The sequence below is a fragment of the Andrographis paniculata genome, unplaced genomic scaffold (genome assembly GCF_009805555.1).
Source record: "Andrographis paniculata isolate CXL003 unplaced genomic scaffold, ASM980555v1 Contig21END, whole genome shotgun sequence".
NCBI classification, from domain to species: Eukaryota; Viridiplantae; Streptophyta; class Magnoliopsida; order Lamiales; family Acanthaceae; genus Andrographis; species Andrographis paniculata.
This window is the reverse complement of record NW_026137502.1, coordinates 1,065,439-1,087,665: the sequence shown is the minus strand read 5'-3', so window position 1 is coordinate 1,087,665 and position 22,227 is coordinate 1,065,439. Positions and strand designations below refer to the sequence as shown.

General features: G+C 32.0%; 1 protein-coding gene across 2 annotated transcripts; it reads left to right on the top strand.

Moving 5' to 3' along the window:
* Positions 1–3,333: 3,333 nt before the first annotated feature.
* On the top strand, positions 3,334–15,152 carry LOC127244871 (glutathione synthetase, chloroplastic). Of its 2 annotated transcripts, none has more exons than XM_051265431.1 (12): positions 3,334–3,705; positions 5,599–5,768; positions 5,955–6,030; positions 8,828–8,975; positions 11,998–12,133; positions 12,214–12,299; positions 12,444–12,519; positions 12,616–12,685; positions 12,913–13,034; positions 13,724–13,863; positions 13,965–14,160; positions 14,669–15,152. In XM_051265431.1, the coding sequence occupies exons 1-12, from the start codon at positions 3,394–3,396 to the stop codon at positions 14,790–14,792; spliced, it is 1,656 nt and encodes a 551-aa protein (XP_051121388.1). In that variant the 5' UTR covers positions 3,334–3,393; the 3' UTR covers positions 14,793–15,152. The 2 variants fall into 2 exon arrangements, with proteins under 2 accessions (XP_051121388.1, XP_051121389.1); XM_051265432.1 differs by having other exon boundaries at positions 3,335–3,705; positions 8,828–8,958; positions 12,011–12,133.
* Positions 15,153–22,227: the final 7,075 nt, after the last annotated feature.

Sequence of the window (22,227 nt, the reverse complement as noted above, 5' to 3'; positions counted from 1 at the left end):
GGCAAAGATCATCCAATTACTACTACTATGTATACCCCCTATATTAATGGATATACTTCCAAAATGACAGAAAATACTCGTATAGCCATTGTAAAAGCTCCGTCAAATATATTTAATACCTACCGATGATTCATTGTTAGTAACTATTGTCTTTGGTATATTTTATACAAATATAATAATATTGTAGGTACTTTCAATATGAGCTCACGCACTCCTGAAACGGATTGGTCTGAATTAATTTAAAATGATACATACCCCGATATATTAGCTGTGTACAACGAGGAATATAATGAGAATACCATCTAATTTCAAAATCCATCAACAATGGTCACGTACGTAGATCATCGTTCAATTTATAATCTTTCAAAAACAAAAAAGAGATTTCAACCATAACTAGAAATACCTAAGGTAAAGCCTCCTTGCAACTTCGTCGATTATGTCCTAGGTGACCGCAACGACCACATTTTTTAGATTGTTTCAACTGTTATGATTCAAACCGTCTTTTCTTTGGCTGGCCAAGTTGGACAACGATTCGGCTATATTCAACGATTCGGTTATATTGTTATTTATTATCTCCAAACGAGTCTCTTGAAATAGATAATTCACCCGACACTAGTGTTGCAATTGTGCAATGAAGTTTCGGACAAATGGCATGGCCTCCACAATATACGTTATATGCTGCTCAAAATTCTTCTATAGGGGGCATAACCGACTTTGTTGAAAATGGACATCCATCATTTGTTGTTGTGCATCGGATATCTCTGCATTACCTATATGAAATGTAATTATCTCGTTGTACATATCATAGTATATAACATATATATTTTACATATACCCGAGTGCAAAAGTTGTCCACTAGATGCCGGAGACAGTATGTGTGGTGGGCTCCGAAAAATACTACAAGAATGAACTTTAGAAATTTCGAGTGTCTATAAAAAAAGTGCATTATTTTAAATTATCGACCATCAACGTGAAGAACATACTTTAAACTCCAACACAACCATTCCCAATTTTAATCATTTTCAGAAAACCGCAGCATAGCTACAAGATTTTAACATTACCTAATACAAGCACATAAAATAAATACCAAAGTTCATAGATGATTAGTCATAGTATATACCAACAAAACCATGGTATTTTCAAACAAATGCATCATATGATATCAAACAACATGAGTATAAAAGTAATAAACGTAGGTATACTATACTGGGAAATGGAACCCGTGCAAATGTCCACGGATACTAGCAAAAAATCGTAACAGCTTCCACAAAACTTGTTTCCTATGTATACCGTCCTAACGAAAGGTTATAATGAAACTCAATCAGCAACTACTACAACTATAATCTCAAACAAGGCAACAATCACCGAAGTAATAGCAAAATACTTTCCGAAATCGATCGCGAACCTTAACGACACATTCGTAATCAATCAACAAAATTATTGCAACAAAAGAACATCGCACACTGAGGACTCGAACCTTCACCTTACCTGTTTCTCTCTTGCGCAAAAGAAACCTAAAATTTGGGATTTGCATTCGAAACCCATCATATATATTCACCATTGATCACAGACTCCTCCGTGCAAACGAAATCGAACAATGTAGACAATCTTTCTTCTTCGCGTGAATGAAATCAAAGGATGGACATAATTTCCTTCATTCGCGTGAAAAAAAACACCTAACAAATAGAGAGACAAAATTGAAATTAATAAAATAAATTTTGGGTTGAAATAGGGGCAAAATTGGAAACAAAAAGATGGTGGGGAGTTAATGGTAAGAATTTTAATAAAGGGGGGAGTGCAGAGTCTATCAACATTATTTAGGGACTGAATTTAAATGTGAAAATAGAGGTAGGGAGTTTATTCCAATTGTCCGTTTAAAAAATTGTAAAGACAATAGGCTAAAGCTAATAATATTATAATGGCCTTAATAGTAATTTGAATAGGGGTGAGCAAAATATCAAAAATTCGAAAATCCAATCCGAACCAAACCGAATTTTAAAATTTGGTTCGGATTTTTCGGATTTTCGGATCGGATCATATTGAATTTTTAACAAATTTCGGATTTTCGGATCGGATCGGATCGATATACTTAAAATCCGAACCAATCCGAAATCCGAAATATAACATTTTAATATATTTTTTTATTACACATATTTAATATTTAATTAGAAAATATTATATTTTAATATAAAAAACTCAAATTTATTAATTATATTTTAATATATTTAATTTTTATATATTATATATATTTAATATTATAAAATAATAATAAAATATAAAAAAAATTAAAAAATAAAAAAAAATAATAAAAATATTTAGAATTTCAGATTTTTCGGTTTGGTTCGGATTTTTTAGTTCGAATTATGAATTTTCGGATTTCGGATTTTGGTTATTTCGGTTCGGTTCGGATTGATTTTTTCAAAAATTTTGGATTTTCGGATTGATTCGAATTTGACAAAATCCGAACCGAAAATCGGAATGCTCACCCCTAAATTTGAATGTTGATGTGAATATAATTTGGATAAAAGATAAAAAAAAAATAAAATAATAGAGTAGAAACATTGATTACAACATATGCTCTTATTTATATATTCTATGAATATATATATATATATAATGTATGTTTCTTTAATCAAAGTTTTCCAAATTTTACAAACGTACTCTCGCATTTTTTGAAAAAAAAAAATAAATAAATTTTCAGCTCACAAAATATTCCATCAAACATTATTTTAATATGAAACTCAAATTAATTTTTCTCAAATTCAACCTAAAGAAATACACCTTATATTTTTGGGTAAATTATATAAACACCCAATTATATTTTAGTAAAAATGCACAAAATACCATAAATTTTATTTATTGCGTTAACTCCCTTTTGTTAACGTAAATTCACATAAAACACTTTCATCGTCCAAAATTAATATTTGATTCTAAATAAAAATTTAAATTACTCAAATTTTATATAAATAAAAAACTTAAAATAATTAAAATAATTTTTTAATAAAATAAATAAATAAATAGTTGATCAATTATTTATTTTTATAATTTTTATAAAATTTATATAACAAGAATTAATCCATTATTAATTTATTTATTTTATTAAAAAAATTATTTAAGATATTTTTACGTAAAAGTTGTGTAAGTCCAACTATCAAAATAAAAAAATTTCGCACAATCAATGCAATAAATAAAACATGTGCAAGGATATTATAGAATTTACCCTATATTTTTAATAATATGTCAACAAAATTTGTCGATTAAACTGAACTTTTAACCTTTCGTCCGTATTAAGGAGCGAAGGAGGATTGACTGCGGTTGGTAGCATCATAACCGTGTGTCAGATCATCACTCTCACTCCCCAACTAATTGAGTCCTGAAATTGGCCACTCAGAAATGCTTCATCACTTTCAGGCCTCAGGAATCAGCCACAAGATTCGCTGCGCTGTAGAGCCACCCCAATCCCACTGCACCGAAAACTACTTCCAGTTCCCCCATCCCAAACCCTCCATTATTTCCATGGCCAATAACATATCATCACCAGTTTCGCAATTGAAATGCGGCGGCCGGACTGAGAACCAAGTAGAGATGCCTAAATCAATTTCTGATCCTCAGACACTGGATCAAAAATTGATTCAGAATATGGCGTATGATGCTCTCGTTTGGAGCTCTCTTCATGGCCTCGTCGTTGGAGACAAGGGTTCGCAGGTCCATATAGATTGAACTTAGAGATTACTGATTGTGCCTTTTTAGATGATATTTACTCGCTTTAGGAAATCGGCGGAGGGGAGTGCACGATCATTCAGTTTACATAGCATGTTGCGTTTTCACTTTTCACCTTGGAGGGTGGAGTTGTTCCTGGTGAATTCCAGTTCAATTATAACTTAATTTGGTTAGGTATTGAATCTATTTTGTACCAGGGGCGGTTTAGGGTTTGTGGTTGTTCATTTGGGGGATCACGAGAGTTGCTCAATTAATTTATTGTAGGGATTTTTATGATGATCTTTAAGTTCATTCATCGCGATTTGTTTAATGTTTTTGGATTTCTGGAACTGAACTGAATTTGGTAAGATGGTGTTAGTTATTGAATCTTTGTCTCTTTTGGTGTTTTGAGTTGTTTCATTAGTTCTGTTATTTCTTGTAGTTCTTCCAGAGTTTTGCTGGTCTTTTGTTGGATTGAAATGTACGTGTAGAGTTAGAATGGAAAGTGTTAAGGATCGGTGAGCTTATTGTGGTGTTTGTTCCTAGAAACTGGTTGGGTGTAGTTTCTTGCATTCAATGTTCCTCTTGCTTGGCTGCCTATTCATAATTCAGACTTTCATGTAGTCCAGCTTGTTGACTTGCTATTAGTTTTTTGAGCACTTGGTTGGTTATCGAATATTCTTCTCCTTTAATCGCCTAAAATCAAACGATTTTGTTTCTTTTTAAAATTAAGCACCTTTGATCTTGATCTCTCTTGAAGTCGACCCTGTAAGATGTTTTTTGTGTGTGTTCTCCTTTTCCTTTCAATTAATTGTAAAGAGAAAACTTGAAGTTCTTTTCTCAAAGTTTTTCCATGGTGTTATACGAATCTGTTGCAGTTTTATCAACCTATTATTGATTGTTATTAACTTCAATGAGTTCAATTCATTGTAAATTGAGAATTGGCATTAGTCAATATGACTCATTTCCCATAGATTTAGGGTATCTGAATACATTAAAATATTTGGGGAGTGGCCTTTTATTGTCTCATTAGGAACTTTGATGTCATCACTTTGAGCCTTCCTCATAGAATAGAAATTTCTATTATATATTTCCGTAGCATACTAGTAACTTATTCCATTTCACTGGTATCAGTATTAAAGAGTTGCAACTTGCAACAATATTGGGCATCCCTACTTTTAAGAACTTGCAGTTCTGAAAGATCTTAGGCCTCGTCCGGTTGGGGTGATTTGGGCTAAAAAGGATTTCATATTACTTTCTTAAATCCATTTATTTGATTTAAATACATTAGTTTCAAATGAAGTTAAAGGTGGATTTATAAATCCATCTTCTTTTAACATTTCAAATACCTTTTAATACTATGTCATTTTAAATACTTCCTAATACCAAACAATGGATTTAAATTTTAAAGTATTTCAAATTTGAGATAATTCAAATTTATTCATTTAAAATCCGCTTTCAAATCCAAATGGGGTTTTAGTCTTTTCACGAGTACTTGTTACTTTAAACCTGTTTGTTATACTATACTAATAGAACTAACGCATTCCATCTTTGAAAGTACATGCATTGATGCATGAAGCGTGGCCAATGTCTGAAGATACCTCTACTGTCCTACTCCGCACAGTTTTATTTGCTAGCTCACTGTGGCACTGTATTTACAATATATAGATTTATCTCTAATAGGAAGTTCTTTCTTCAATATTTGAATGTATCGATATTGACGCATGATTTAACCTGATTTCAGTTTTGTAATATACTTCAAACTCAACTCTGTACTGGACATTTAGCAGTGAAATATTTTGCAATTTCTTAGTGTTATTGTGATTTATGAGCTGAATGACCGGCCTTCATATTAATTCTTTCTGTTTTACTTGAATTCTGTTTTGTTCGAATATACAGGATTCAGGGAGAGTGCCTGGTGTGGGTCTGATTCATGCACCTATATCTTTGTTGCCTATGCTGTTTCCAGAGAGTCACTGGAAACAAGCTTGTGAAGTGGCTCCCATATTCAATGAACTAATTGACCGTGTGAGCTTGGATGCAAAATTCTTACAGGAATCACTTTCCAGGTTAAAGGTCTTGCAGCATTTCTGCTTATCAATTCTTGTGTTTCAGGCATTCACTTGTCCAATTCACTGCCAATCTTAGCAAATATATATTTGAATAATGCTGGTTGGTATGCTGTCGAAAGATGTTAGTTTCTTTGTACCCATTCTGTGCATATTTTCTAATTTTATTCATTCCGTCTTTTGCAGGACCAAGAAAGTGGATGCTTTTACATCTAGGCTCCTAGATATTCATGCTGCCATGTTAGATATGAACAAGAAAGAGGTATAATTTATGAATCCTTTAACCATGAAGAAATTCACTTTCTGAATTTGAAAGAGGTTCTGTGGGCGGGAAATCAGACTAACTTGATTTAACTTTTTTGTTATTTGCAGTTATGAAACTTTGAAGTTGTTTGCTATCATTAGAAGCTTACCCGACTTTTAGGATCCATTTCTTCAATATTATGTTAATGTGAAAAACATGTACATTGCTTGCACATCATAACTTATCTTTTCCTTCTTTACCTGCCCCCTTGCCAAATCAAATTCACAACTGCCAACTGATTTAATCACTTCACATGAATTAATTCTAGTTGCGCTACATCAAGTGTCTTAATATTGTTTCAGGATTAGTAACCACTATGGTATCAAACTTATTCACTTTTGAAGTTATAATGAAACAATTGATCATTTTGGATAGCTAAATATCACACATAATGTCACTCGTGCGACACACAATGATAACTACTCGGAGTATAGAATATTATATAGCCTATCTGTTTTACGTAGCCTACTCAATTTCCTTATCATCTTCATTTCTAACCACACTTTGGATTGTTGCCCTGCCCCGTTATTTCTTTTAGATATCTTTTAGATAGATATTTTGATTGATGCTTTTTAGATTTAATAGTTATTATTAAAGCATATCTACTAAATTAGGTTTTATTATTTAGGCATATCTATTAGATCAAGTTTAATTATTTAGGCATATCTTGTTGTTTGAGTTTATCCCATTTGTAAGACCCTAATTTCATTATTAAATAAAATCTCAGAAATTCTTCCAAAATGTAACATAAGCTATGTTTTCTTCGGGTATATTCCAAGTTACGGGAATGTACCCGAACGACTGCCTTTCGAATTTGAGATTCATTGTCATTTTGAAAATATATATCCCATTCTAATCCCATATAATTGTTACTTTTTCAATGCATCCGACCTAAACCACCACCGCCACCTTGTTTCTAATTCTGAGACGATAATTGCCACTAAATGTCATCGTAAAAAATAGTGCATGTGAGTTACTTGCATTGGTCAACTCCGGTCGACAACTTTGTTGCCACGGACTTTAGCCGCATGTGCAAGTGCTTCCAGTGTCCAATTGCTAGAATTTTTCGGTGACAACATAATAGGATATTTTCAACTTATAGTTTTCAGTTTCTTGATTAAGTTTTTGGTTTGATATTCAATTATCTATCTAGAGTTTCTGTCTACTAAAGTTTACTTTCTTAGGGTTTAGTGTTGCCACAGCGATAGAGGATCTCTATTGCCACTGCCGCAACACAGGATCGATGTCATAAAAAATCCTAACTTGATGCCATTGCAACGACAGAGGATCGTTGTCGCCACCACGACAGAAGATTGTGACCATTAAAAATCCTAACTTGACCAAAACTTTAATTTATTAGAGTTAAATATCACCATTGCGACAGAGGATCGTCCATATTTAACTCCACATCCAGACTCTTTTGCCAAACTCGAGTTGGCTTTCATAGTACCAACTTGAGTTTGATGCGATGTGTTGATATATATTATAGATAGATATTGGTTGATACTATTTACATTTAATAGTTATTATCTAAGCATATCTATTAGATTAGGTTATTATTTAGGCATATATACAAGATTAGCTTATTATTTGAGTTTATCTTTTTTGTATAAGGTTATAAATACACCATAATTTCATTATTAATAAAAGTCTCATAAATTCCCCCAAATGTAACAGTTTTAGTGTATTTATTTCTTCTCAATTCCGTCTTTAGATGCTTATTTGTAGGTCGAACCCTACAGGATGATAATGAGTTATTGGACTACCTTAATTTAGCATATCATTTGATTTCTAGCGTTTTCTACCCTTTTCTCTAGTAGAACTTTATATTACACTAATCAATTTTTCCCTAAGGTCAATGAAGAAACTAGTGATTCCTAATGCAGATTGACATATATCATTAGCTTAATATCATGTCATTACCCTGCATATTGTGTTTGGAGCTTAGTAAAGTGTTCCTCTTGGACAAAAAGGGCAACTAAAATCAAAATGAAAAATCGACTACCCTAGTTCATTGTGACTGACACCTCATCCTTCTTATGGCACCAAAACATCAGAAGACCACTGCAGGGACAATCTTGGTTACATGATGTACCCCAATTTATCACAATCCTCACCTGTCCAATTACATGTCTTGGGTGAAATTCTAGGGGATGAAGTATTCATATTAGATAATATCAGTTATGTGTTTTTCAGAATCAGATGTCCACTAATTTAGACAAAAGTGGACTATCTTACGCAAGAACCACTATTGTGACCTTCCCCACACTTGTGACCATGCAGATCGAATGATACATCATGCCATGGGAAAAACATTTAGAAACAACCTGTAGCTAAACAAGATTCTATTTAGATTTCCGCAATGGCTAGGAACAATGAAATAGTTGCCCATGTTTTTCTTTTCAGTGTCTTTATACTAATACACCTACTTTTTATTAGGTTTGTCTTATCTACTATAAGTTTTTTTATTTTATTATTATGTTTGTCTTTTGTAGTAAAAGGAAGTTTCCAAACAAGTTTTCGCATTGGTATTAGCCCGTGTCTCCTGTTAAATATCAGTTTCAAATGAATGGCAGCGCATACTTATTGTCTGTTCCTATTGTGAGTTGGTGGAGCTCATTAAGTTCCATTTTTCATTTCAACATACAAATTTTGTTTTGTTGTTTATTTCTTTTATAATTTTATTTTTTTTATTTTTTTTATTTTTTATTTTTTATTGCAATGGATGCTGATGTATTTCCTACTTCAAAATTAGGATATACGCTTAGGATTACATCGATCAGACTACATGCTGGATCAACAAACTAATTTACTGCTCCAGATAGAGATCAACACAATCTCTTCTTCATTTCCTGGGCTGAGCTGTCTTGTTAGCGAGCTTCACAGGTTAATTAATATTAATGGTATTTTTATGTTCTTCAGTTGCACCACACACAAATTGATTGAACTTTTATGAATTATGACTGCATACATCAAATATTTATTTATTTTTTCATTAGCATTGGTCTCTGACAATTGTCTCTTGAGTATATCCAAATTAATTATTGTTGCATTCAAACCTTACTCCTGCATTCTTGTTGAAACCAAATTAATAGTATCTCTCTGTTGAAACCAACATACTACGACAGTACCCATTTTCATCAAAATGCACAATAGCAAATACCTAATAAAAAAACTGATAGTATCTCTCTGTGGACTCCTTGAACATATATATTGGGGAACGAGTGCAACACAATGTGGAGCCTCGTAAATTGGAGTCATGATAGAAAGAAAGATCGAAAATAGCATGAAGAGCACGAACTTAAGATTAAAGAGAATGTAGAGCCTCGACCATTGCTTGTATATTGACAACGCGATGGGCTAAGGCCTGTTGTTCGCAGGTCTAGAATTTAATTATTTGATTTTCTATAAGATATTATATTTTGAATTGGGCTTGCTCCTTAACTATTGGACGGACTTATTTTATTTTTAGCAACTAGGGTTTAGTTTTAGAAGAGTCTATCTAGGGTTTAGAGAGCTTATTTTTTATATCGGTAATAAAGGAGCTTGGTGGATCCATTTGATTGTTCTTTGTACAAACGATTGGTATTGTTTGATTATTCTATTGCTTTTATCTTGTTCTAACAATTGGTCTGCTCTTCCGGATTTTGATCCCGTCGTCATGGCAACAAAAAGATCAATAGGAGAACGACTAGGGTGTGTTCTTTTCACATTTTACAAAATTTGTACTATTCGTCAAATTTCTTCCAAAACAATCAAATCAAACACCTATTTTTTATGTTTTATATTATACTAAAAATCAATTTTACATTCAAAATATCAAATCGAACACTTATTTATATCCCATCATACAATTTTTCAAATTCAATTTTTTTACTATTCAAATCCCAAACCAAAATCTTTTTCGGTCCAGGGACCTAGAGACGGCCATGGAATTGTCTAGAGACATTGAGATAATCTTCAGGTGTAGGCTAGCAGAGACCAATACCAAAATTTGAGCAACTTGACATCATACACAAGCTCTATTTCCCCGACAATGAATATGATTTGTTGCGGAAATTAGCAAATCAAAAAAAATAAAAAAAAGCACACAAAAGGACAAATTTGTTGATGTAGTTCGATCAAAATGATCTACGTTTAGGGTGGCCAAGCTAGGTATTTGTTGAATTGCGAGCGTTTTCACTGCAAAAAACTATACACCCCAAGACCTGAATGCTCCCTTAAACAATTGCAAATGATGATAGTTGAAGAAGACATAAGTTTTACCTTCAACCGTTCAAATATTATGTACCTACTGGATAGGAAGATTGGATTGATAGAAGAGGAGACCGTAGCATTTTTCTCTAGGGCTTCTCGAGCTTACGGATTATATGGTTGCATAGAGTTGTGCTAGGAATGAAGGTAAACAATATTAATCAATGATGGCGCTAGTCACAATTTTATATCTTTTTCCTTAATATCGATTCTACCACTACCACCCGATTGTACAGAAAGGTTAGTAGTCCAGTTAGGGGATAGAAGAAGATGAGATCATGCCGGGATATTACGATCTCATTACCGGGCTGCGAGGTAACAAATGGTTGTTTTGTGTTTCCCCTCGAGGGTGGTGAATTTAAGTTTAGTGTAGCTTGGTTAGCCACGTTGAGGTTTGAACAAATTGGGAAGCTATAACTATGTCCTTTGAATGGAAGGGCGGTCAAGTAGTGCTGACGGGTGACTTAACCCTGTGTCATAATCCAATCACCCGAAAAACGTTGGATCGAGCTTGTAAAGAAGGAGAACAAGTGGAAGATCAAAGCTCATTTCTTGTTCTCATACTTCGATGGGGACAAGGTTATTTTAAAGGATGATGAAATTTGATAGAGAGCAAGATCGAAAAGAGCATGAAAAGAATGAAGTTAAGATTAAAGAAAAAGTAATGTCTCGACCGAAGCTTGTATATTGACGACGGGGATGGACTAAGGCTTGTTGTTCGCGGTTTTAGACTTTATCTATTTCTTTTCTATTAAGATATTATATTTTGAACTGGACTTGCCCCTTAGTTATTAAGTGGTCTTATTTTATTTTTAGTAACTAGGGTTTAGAAGAAGTATTTAAAAGAAGCTATCCGGGGTTTAGAGAGATTATTCTTGATATTGGTAACAAAGGAGCCTAGTGGCTTTAGGGCAATTGTGCAAATAATTGGTATTGTTTGATTATCCTATTGCTTTTATTTTGTTCTAACAAGTGACAACCTACCAATTAAATTGGCTGCACACGAAGGTGTTGTATCCAAATTATCAGACAACATCATGGTCAAAGAAGATTGCTATTGAGAATTTTCAAACGAGGTGGCTATGGCATGCACCTACGATGCTCGTCTCTAGGGGGACGATAATTGCCTTTTTAGAAAAGATTAGGTATGAGAAATGCTCTAGCAAGCGGAAAGGGTAAAGAGAATACATGGTTTACATGAACTAGGATTGATCAGACATGTCGGCTTGAACAGAAGAAGGATAACAAGAAAACAAAGAAAGTTTAGGTGGATTGGAAGGGTAGAACCCTGCTGGTTAAAGTGGAACCGGAAACTAAACTATGTGAATGCCACTCTATAACATAACTAGTTTCACAACACCCCAGTATGAACTCTCTATCCAGATCTGTAAAGAGGAAAAACTTTGTTTATCCAAGTTAGTTTGTTTATCTTTTCCCGTTATCTTCTTCTGGGCCAGCTGTAGTTGTTTCTTGCTTTCTTTTCTCTTTCTTTATTTCTTCATTTCAAATTATTGTTAAATGCTTGGGAAATTTTACTGTCAATAGTGTTCGTGTAGGGTACAGGTTTTCTTTTCTTTGCTAAAAAATTATTGTTAGAATATATAAGCATAAGTATCTTATTTTTCAAGCGGCAGCTTATAAATGAACTTAAGCTTCCATAAGAAAGGGCAGTTAAACTTTTCAGGACCTTGCTTCATCAATTTAAAGATCATCTTAGATTAGATCCAAAAAGGATCCCACAAAACAATGCTGTTGATCAGTTTGCTGAAGCAATATCTAAAGCTTGGACCGAGTATGATAATCCAAGGTTAGGTTATATTAATAGCTGCATGATACAATTTTTGTTTGTGACAGATTACTAAGTGTTGAGTTTTGAACAAACTGCAGGGCTGTGGTTATGATTGTTGTTCAAACCGAAGAAAGGAACATGTACGATCAGCATTGGCTCTCCACTGTACTGCTGGAAAGATATCCCTCCATTTTCTGTTACCCGATGTATAAACTAATAATGGAGTATTTTAATGCTTTTTTCTGTAAAAAATGTACCATGCTACACCATCTTCATTAAATCTGGCACTAAAATCATTTCCCGAATTCCTTAACTGAAAATACATATCAAGTTAGAAGTATTAGGAAGACCCTTGCAGAGATTGATGCAGAAGGGGAGCTTCTTGCAGATGGAACTCTTGTTGTGTTAGTGTCTACATAACTAATATAAATTTTCATTTCTTGAATTTACTGAATGAGCTCCTACACTGTATTAACATCTTAGAGACTATAAAATTATAGGGACGGTGAAGCAATTGCTGTAGTTTATTTCAGGGCTGGATATGCACCGACTGACTATCCTTCAGACTCTGTAAGTAGATTATTATTCTGAAAAGTCCCTTTTAGAATCTCGATCTTTCAAGATGAAGATTGTTATTTTTCCTAAATTTATAGCAATGCTTCTGATTCTCAGGATTTCTAACAAGACATTCAATTGATTAGGGAACAAGATTCAACCTTTGCAACATTTAGCATATCCTAAGTTATGTAGGTAGGAAATTTGATTTTGCATCAGCAGTTTTTGATTCGTTCTTGCAGGAATGGAGTGCAAGATTATTGATTGAAAAGTCCTGTGCTATCAAATGCCCTTCAATTGGATATCATTTAGCTGGTACCAAGAAGATTCAACAGGAGTTGGCGAAACCGAATCAGCTTGAAAGGTATATGATATTTAATACTATATTCGTCCCAAATCTTTTGCTATATCTCTTATTTAGAATGTTCCAAGTTTTACAATTTTCCTTTTATTTACCCACAATTCGTTCCAAACAAAAACTAAAGGCAAAATGGTAGGGGAAAAAAAATATATATATATAAATCTAGAACCTAAAAACTAAGTCTGCACTATACTAGTAAAAGTAATAGGATGGAAGGGGTATTAAACGAAAGTGCAAATTAATAAATAGTGTTGATGAAATTAAAAATAAGAACACAAATTAACAATATGGGCGGTATGCTGATGGTAACATGTCATGATAGCTGTCTTTAGTTTGATAGGCAAAGTAAACGTATAAAGTATAAATGCCTCAAGTACATATAATCACTATCTGTCAAAGGGTATCACCACTACAAAAAAATAGTATATTTGTAACGGAATTTCGTTCTTAAAGTTCACATAGTTAACGTATTTCCATTCTTAATTCCGTCTCTAATATCATTAGTAACGGAAAAAGTAGATTTAAGAACGAAAAAATTTTGTTACAAAATTGACATTTTTTTGTAGTGCACATCTTCACTTATCACTCACACAAGCTCCAAATGACCTCTTTGCTCTCTGCATATTTGATCGAAATATGGATTTCATAAAGCCTGAAGTTGTTTTTGACTATTTTGTTTTTACTTGCCTCAGGTTTCTGGAAAACAAAGATGACATTGCGAAAGTGCGGAAATGCTTTGCAGGGTTATGGAGCCTTGATGACTCAAGCATTGTCAAGGATGCAATCGAGAGGCCTGGTTTATATGTCATGAAGCCCCAAAGAGAAGGAGGAGGTCTGATATCTGAACTGTCAATGTAGCTACTGGCAATGCTCGTCTACATAGTTATGTGTATATATATATATTGATAATGCATTCGTTCACTTCATATATAGGCAACAATATATATGGTGATGATGTTAGGGTGGCCTTGCAAAAAATGACCAAGGAAGGCAGCGAGGAGGAAGATGCAGCGTACATTCTCATGCAACGAATATTTCCAACCATCTCCCCTGCAATCTTGATGCGACAAGGCATTTCTCATAACGAGCATGTTGTGTCAGAACTCGGGATTTATTCTACATATTTGAGGTGAGGATTATTCTCATGAATTTTAAAATTTTCACTAGGAAAATAACTTAAAAGCAATAAAGTGTGCTCAGATATGTTGAAATAGAGAGACTTCTCTGTAGATCAACAAGATGTGCTCAATTAAAGTTTGACCCATAGTGCAACTAATTACAAATACCCGTAGTTAAGAAATCAACACATAAAAATTTTAGATGAAGCATTGTAATGTAAGCTTGGAAAAAAAAAAAAAAATTGCAACCCTTTCAATTTTTAATTATTGTTCCTCTATTTCTGTTTCAAATAATTCCGATCAATAAAATGCCTTAATGCATGCTCTTGCCAACAGTCTTTGCCATATTTATGTGTTCCACATAGTTTTTGCATTTGTTGCCCTATCAAAATACAAAGTAAATGAACTGTTGGAGCTTTTCTGCTTCCAACAAGATCCTCTGCTCTTTCTTGTGATTAAATTTAGATCCTTTTACATGTGTAGGACTGATTGCTGCTTACACTTTGTTGAACTCTGCAGGAACAAGACGAAGGTGATTGTGAATAATCAAAGTGGTTACTTAATGCGGACCAAGGTTTCTTCCTCGGATGAGGGTGGAGTGGCAGCAGGATTTGCTGTTTTAGACAGCATATATTTACTCTGAATTTACTTCCTGTGAAAACGCCAATGCTAATTTTTCGACTCTCAGACCAAACCAGTGTTCCTCTGAGACTCAAGTACCGGAAACACCAACATTGACGGCTGATCGTAATTAAGGGAATTTATGCCCTATTTGCAGGTGAGGAAAGAACACATCTTTTTTTCCTTACACCATAACGAATAATTCGCCCTATGTGAGGCTGTTCTTCGTATGGAAACTATTGATTTCTTGGCATTGGCAGTTCTTACACCTCAACAATTTGTTTGAATATGATACTATTTGCAAAGGCATGTACAAAATTAATAAAATCAAACACAAGATGTGTTCTTTATGTTTTTTGTTTTAAATGTTTTAATTTTGATATCTTTTGTTTAAGCAGTAGTAGTTAGATGTGATGAGAAAATAATCTATTTTAACGTAGAATCACCAGAGAACAAAATTGTGTTCTTGGACAATGATTAGCACTGTAGTCTTTATTCAATTTACTCTTGTTTTGTATATATGCATATATTTATTTTTCTGACATACTAATTTTTCCCAATCCACTTTTTTTACTTCTGCCAATAGTTTTCTGCATAAGTTGAGTGAAACTTTAATATGTTTTGTTTGTATGACAAATGTATGTCTTCTTTTTGTTATTTTATTTAAAATAAATAAATAAATTCTATTTTGAGACAAGTTGAATAAATGCAATAATGACCTCCAGGATCGAACACAACACAGCTAAAAGGTCAGCAAATTAGCCTAGGGGGAAAATAATAACCATTTTCGTAAATGTATGAACAATTTTATTTATTTTATTACGTGACAGATATGTAGGCTGGAAAGCGGATCCGGTCGGATCGAGTTTAGGTTTGAATCAGCTTAAACGGGATAATTGGGTCAACCTGAATTTGACCTATAACCCGTTTAAGTCTAAAATTTTTAAATTTTAATTTAAAATTATACTTTTTTATTAACAAAATTTTCAAATGTATAATATATATACATATTAAAGCAAAAATTATTTATTCATATCATGAAACCGATATTTAATAATCGTAATTAACAAAAACTACATAATAATACACAACACGATCCTTTTTTATTGTTTATTTTTATAAAATTGGCCATTGGCCATAAATTTTAAATTGTATTAATAAAATTTAAAAAGTATATTCAAACTTAAAATAATATTAATTAAACAAATTAGGCAAGTTATTTTCAGGTCGAAAATGTAGACCTTAACCCGACCCATTTAATTAAACGGATTTGACCTAATTATTAATTTGGTCAAAATTCTCAACCCAAATTCAATTATTTTAGATCAGGTTCAAATCGGATTATCAGGTCGGATTAATTTTTGTCAGTCCTATATCTATATATATATATATATATATATACAAGTATATGTATATGTTGGTGTGATTTTGGAATTTGTCCAAAGAATGAAAATGAAACAAAAAGACCAACAAGATATTGAATGGGCAGCAAAAGCCACATGGGATGCATTCATGAGCTCACAATGAAGGTGCAAGAATTTGACAGATTTGTGGCAAGTAGGCGGGGTAGGGTAGGGTAGGGTAGGGTAGGGGATAGGGTGGATCTTGGTGAGTAGTTGACATTATTGTGCGAGTCATTTATGTTCCTCACATGCCTTTCATTCCAAACCATCTTCTCCTTTCATTACAAAATTATACCCATCCAATTCAATCCAATTTCTTTTAGGTTTGAATATGATCTAGTAATCCCTCCGTACTAGATAAGATGGGCATGTTACAGCATATACGAGAATTTAAGTAAAGTATAATAAATAAGTAATTAAGAAATGTATTAGTAAAAATAATTATAAATTAAAATTAAAATAACTAAATAATTTAATTAAAATTAAAAAAATATAAATATAAATTTTAAAATATAATTAAAATGTATAATCAATTTTTCAAAAAATGAAATGACAAATTATGTGGGACCGACAAAAATAGAAAATAGAGAGAAATTACGTGAGACAGAGGAAGTAATATTTAATATTATTATTATTATTATTATTATTATTATCTTAAAATTATCAAACAATAATGTATTTTCATATACTTTTAATATAATATCAAAGATATTTTTTGTTCGTTTAAAATGTCACATCAAATTCAAATTTTTACTGTTGTCAATTTAAAATTTTAAAGTAACACACATGAAATCATCATCCCCTACCCGTTGCTCTAAACACTTAACATTTATGAAACCCTATTAACTAAATTTAATGATGAAAAAAATTAGTTTTCTTGTTTGTATTTACAATTTTTGTTTTTATATTTTATCATTTAAGTAAAATGTTTGATACCATGCATTTTCCATATTGTTTTAGTGTGGTGCTCTGAGTAAAATCACTTATTTGTTTAGGCAAGATTTTGGATTGTTTGGTGCCATTTCAATTATTATTATTTTTTAAATATAATAATAATCTCTAATTTCTTATTATTTCTAAACTTTTCAAAACTCTATATGTTGTATTCTTTTGTGGATTTTAGCATATGTTTTTACTATTTTAAGTTTTTTTTTTCCCTCAATAATATCGCATTAAACAATTATTATTATTTATTTTTTTATATTATACTACAAATTTATTTTACATTCAAAACATGACATCAACCTCTATTTATATCATATCAAACAACTATTCAAATTCAACTTTTTACTATTAAAAAATCCAAAACCAAAACTAAAAACCCACAAACAAACACACCCTAAAACTCACAAAAGTCTCATGTCTAAACTGAGTGATATACACTTTGATATATATCTTCGTTTTTCTAAGGCACACATATATGCATGAGAGGATATTAACACATACGTGTGCTCAACTTTTACTTGCATTATATATATACAACAAGAATTGCTCATAAAGTTCGTTTAACCATGAAGTAAAATTTTGGATTTTAGTTTTGATTAGTAAAATTTTGAATTGAAATAGTTGTCTGATGTGATATAAATATGTGTTGATGTGATGTTTTGAATGTAAAATTAGATTTTAGTGTAATAAAATAAATAAAAATAGGATGTTCGATTTGATATTTTTGGAAGAAAAATAAAAAATCAAAATAATAAAATTTGGTATAAAACCTGACAAATAAACACACATGTATAAATATATATATATATATATAAATGTGTGTTGCAACTACACACATAGGTATTATTAGTAGATACAAAGGGATAGACTATTTTTGGAACTCTAGACGGATATTATTAGTAGATATGTGTGTATTATATATATTTGAAATTGAAGCACGTACGATAATATTAATAAGGTAATAAATTAGGACAGATAGTAGTGTTGAGAAAACGCGTGTATTTACAGAGGTATTCAAATATTATATATATATATATTATATTGAGAAACCCCACTATACGTCGAATGTGTGAACGACGTTGAGTTTATTTACTGTTTATAGGATTTCCAGAAAATTTACTATTTATTAATGGAGTAAAAGTCATTTTTGTCTTATTCAATATCAAAATTATTAATTTTGGTCCCATTCAAAAAATATTCTCAATTTTAGTCTCACTCAAATAAAAATTTATTAATTTTAGTTCATAAATGGTTGACTGGGAGTGAACACGGCCGTGTTGGATAACTCAGAAGGTGACTGGGCGTTCCAGACAGCCAACACGGCCGTGTTGGTCTTATTATCCTGCACTTTTGAACACGGCTGTGTTTCTGCCCGTGTTCCTGCCCATGTTCTGAACACAGGTTCCTGCCCATATTTCTGTCCATATTCTCAACACAGCCATGTTCTAGGCTATGTTTCTGTCCATATTCTCAACACAGTCATGTTCTAAACCATGTTCCTGCCCATGTTCTCAACACAACCATATTTTAGGTCATGTTCACGACTATGTTTTCAATATAATCATATTGTAGGTCATATTTATTATTATTTTCACTTTTTGGTTAAAATTATTTGATATATATTTATAATTTAACAAAAATATTTTTTACAATTATTTTATAATATAAAAAATAATCAATTTTTAATATTTTTAAAATAATTATTTGAGAACATGGCCAGGAACATGGTCTAGAACATGACTGTGTTGAGAACATGGGCAGGAACATGATTGTGTTCAGAACACGGGCAGGAACACGGTTCAGAAGTGCAGGGTAATCAACACGGCCGTGTTGATACCAACACGGCCGTGTTGGCTGCCTGGGACGCCTAGTCACCTTCTGAGTCATCCAATACGGTCGTGTTCAAGACAACACGGCCGTGTTCAGTCCCAGTCAACCATTTTGGGACTAAAATTGATAAATTTTCATTTGAGTGAGATTAAAATTGATAATGTTTTTGAATGAGACCAAAATTGATAATTTTGATATTGAATGGGACCAAAAATGATTTTCACTCTTATCAATTATTTTTTTTCAAAAACATTAAATTAAATTTTTAATTTTTAATTTTTATATTATACTAAAAATTAATTTTACATTAAACATATCAAAACACCTATTTATATCATATCATATAACTAACTATTCAATTCAAAATTTTTATGCTTTTGTTTGGAACTTAAAATTCAGAGGCTCCAAGACAGTTCGTCAATTCCGTCGATGTGGGTTCCGGGAGTACTCCAAAGAGTCTGTCCATCGTCGGATTGGAGGCGGCTCCTTCAGTGGAGCCTGCATGGCTTTGAGCCTAAACGACCGATTTCTATGGATTTAAGCTAACATATACTAAAAATCGGATAAATCTATTGGAAAGCAGATAAAAACATGCTGGAAACATAAATTAGCAATAAATTAAGATAATATCCTAAAACCTATGGATAAACTAATAAAATGATAAAGACTTGTAGATGATATGTGTGTTATTTCTAGTGTGTGTATTGTGTGTTTGTTCTATATTTATCCTAATATCAAATAACTATCTCTTCTACTAAAAAGATAGTTTCACTTATTCCTTCCACGACTTCCAACTGCCTGCCTGGTAACCTCCTTCCATCAGTTTTCCACCACATGGTAACCTTCTTCCATCAGCTCCAACCGCTTCCATTTCCTCTGGACCGGGTTCCAATTGCTCTAAACTTCTTTCATTGCCTCTGGACCGAATCTGCTGCTTACCCTGACTTGCTTCTATCGTACTCCTAGCCGGTCCACCTGAATGTATCCCTAACAGCCTTGAGGTACATAGAATCTTCATGGAACCTTCAACATAGAACGTGTATGTGCCGGGGTCTTCCATTGATGTTACAAAATTATTAAACCAAGACCAATGAAGGTGGTTATCCAATTAAAGTAGTTGTTTTCAACCCAATGGATGCAGCAATTTTTGACTTTATGGAAGCATTGTTCTGGGATGGAGGGGCCATAGTCCAAGAAGTTGCGCCCCAAGGTTAATGGAGGTTGTTGTCCCAAGGTCCGTGGACGCTGCTGCTTTCGGCCCTGTGGAGACAACAATCATTTGCTTTATGGAGGCATCACAGTCCAATGGATGTTGTTGCTTTCGGCTCCGTGGAGGTAGCAGTCTTTGGCTTCGTGGCATGAAGCTCCATTGTTGTTGGACGGCTCCGTAGCCTGGGAGCTTTGGCTCCGCTTTTGTCTTCGAGTCTCCTTCATATTCGGATGCTTTTGTACCCATGTCCAACAGCTTCAAATTTTTTAAACTCAAAATTCAAACCTCAAACAAACATATACTTGTGTTTTTTATGGCATAATTATTTATAATATTATTAAAAAATATATTATATACACATATTAATAATATATATAATTATATTATCAACACAATTAACATAACTAACATAAAAACCACATCTATTTTAAAACACAAAGTGAATCGAGTGTGTGTTCACTTTGTATTTTTTGGTGAATTTATTTTTATGATTAGGTATGAAGAATTGTGTCAAGAATTTTAAAAAATAATATTTTTTTTGTTGAATTATTAACTTTTTGTAAATTGATAAAATATATATTTTATATACTTATATTTTATTAATGTGTGTACATAATATTTTTTAATAATATTTATAAAAAATTATATTGTTGAAAAACATAAAGTAAACAAACGCAAAAATTAGGAGGGCCTATATTTTGTTATGGGTTCAAATTGTGGTTGAAATTTTAATTGTATTGTTTTGATGAATAAAATATAATTTGTTTGATTAAGGATTGAGTCATGATGCAATATTTTTTTTATTGAAAATAAAATATTAAAATATATTATATACTGAAGTATTGTTAAAAATATATTTCAAATAAATATATTCAATATTAATATATTAATAATACAAATAATATACTACATGAGTAATATAAATTAATTTTATAAAAATTTAAATATATATCACTGTATTTATTTATTCAGGGGATAAAATATTTGATTGTAAGTAAGTTTTACATTATAAATTTTGGAAAATATTTGAGATGAAAAAAAATGAAAGAATAGTAAGAAAGCAAAGTCCAATTGATAACCAAACTATTAATATTTTTTAATCCAATAATGATTAGATAGGATGTAAATAATTTAATTTAATTTTTAATATATGTTATTGAATTATATAAACAATTAACATATATTTATAGTTATTGACTCATGTTTTTTAATTTTCAATCAACAATATCATGATATATGTTGAATGAAAAAAACCTAAAAGTAAAAATTGTCCGATCACATATTTTTTCTATTCCATTATAAATGATTTATTTTATTTGTTGTGCATCTCATAAAAGACAATTTCTTTATATTTTTACTAAATATATTCATTTTAAATATACTTAATATATATAAATTATTGTAAGTTTGTAATTTTTGTATCTGATAAGCCCTGTATGCAAGTGCATTTGGTAATTATTTAAGTCATATATACGAATAGATCAGTTTTGTCGCCTATGCCTCTATTTGGTGTAAATTCGAAACTTATAAAGTTTTGAGTATCTTCACCTCGGCAGTTTTTTCCTCCATTGACGAACAGAGGCATCTAGTAAGTCGGCTTGATCAGATAACGCTTTAGAATTTGGTGAAAGATTAATAGATTTTCCATTTGGGAATTCGGTTTGGAGGGCCTCATTTGTCATCTTTGATGGGCCTGTTTGGAGATTTATTTAGTTATTAATTCTTAAAAATGTATCAATATAAACTAATTACCGGCTAAGCGTGGGAATGTATCTTTTTTGAAAATTCTAAAATAGTGAAGATAGTGACCTCTACAACATATTCTTTCGCTGCAAAGTCAAGAGTACTGAAAGTTTCTGGTTGTCTTGATATTAATTGACAAGTGTCTGGAAATTCGTTATCCAAAATATGGCATCCGGTGTCCATAATTTTCTATATAGATAACCAAATGAACCTATTTTTGCAGTCTAAAATCGCATAGAACTAATACCATGGCCTTTGTTTGTATGTACGTGCCTACTGTGTTTTTTTCAGTTTTATTAGATATATTTTTTGCTATGGGGTGCCTA

Bases quoted from the DNA above. Each gene is read 5' to 3' on its own strand.
- LOC127244871 (XM_051265431.1), top strand. From the start codon at position 3,394: ATGCTTCATCACTTTCAGGCCTCAGGAATCAGCCACAAGATTCGCTGC. The intron at 12,134-12,213 runs GTTAGGTTATAT...AACAAACTGCAG, and splicing joins ACCGAGTATGATAATCCAAG to GGCTGTGGTTATGATTGTTG. The intron at 14,161-14,668 runs GTGAGGATTATT...TGAACTCTGCAG, and splicing joins ATTTATTCTACATATTTGAG to GAACAAGACGAAGGTGATTG.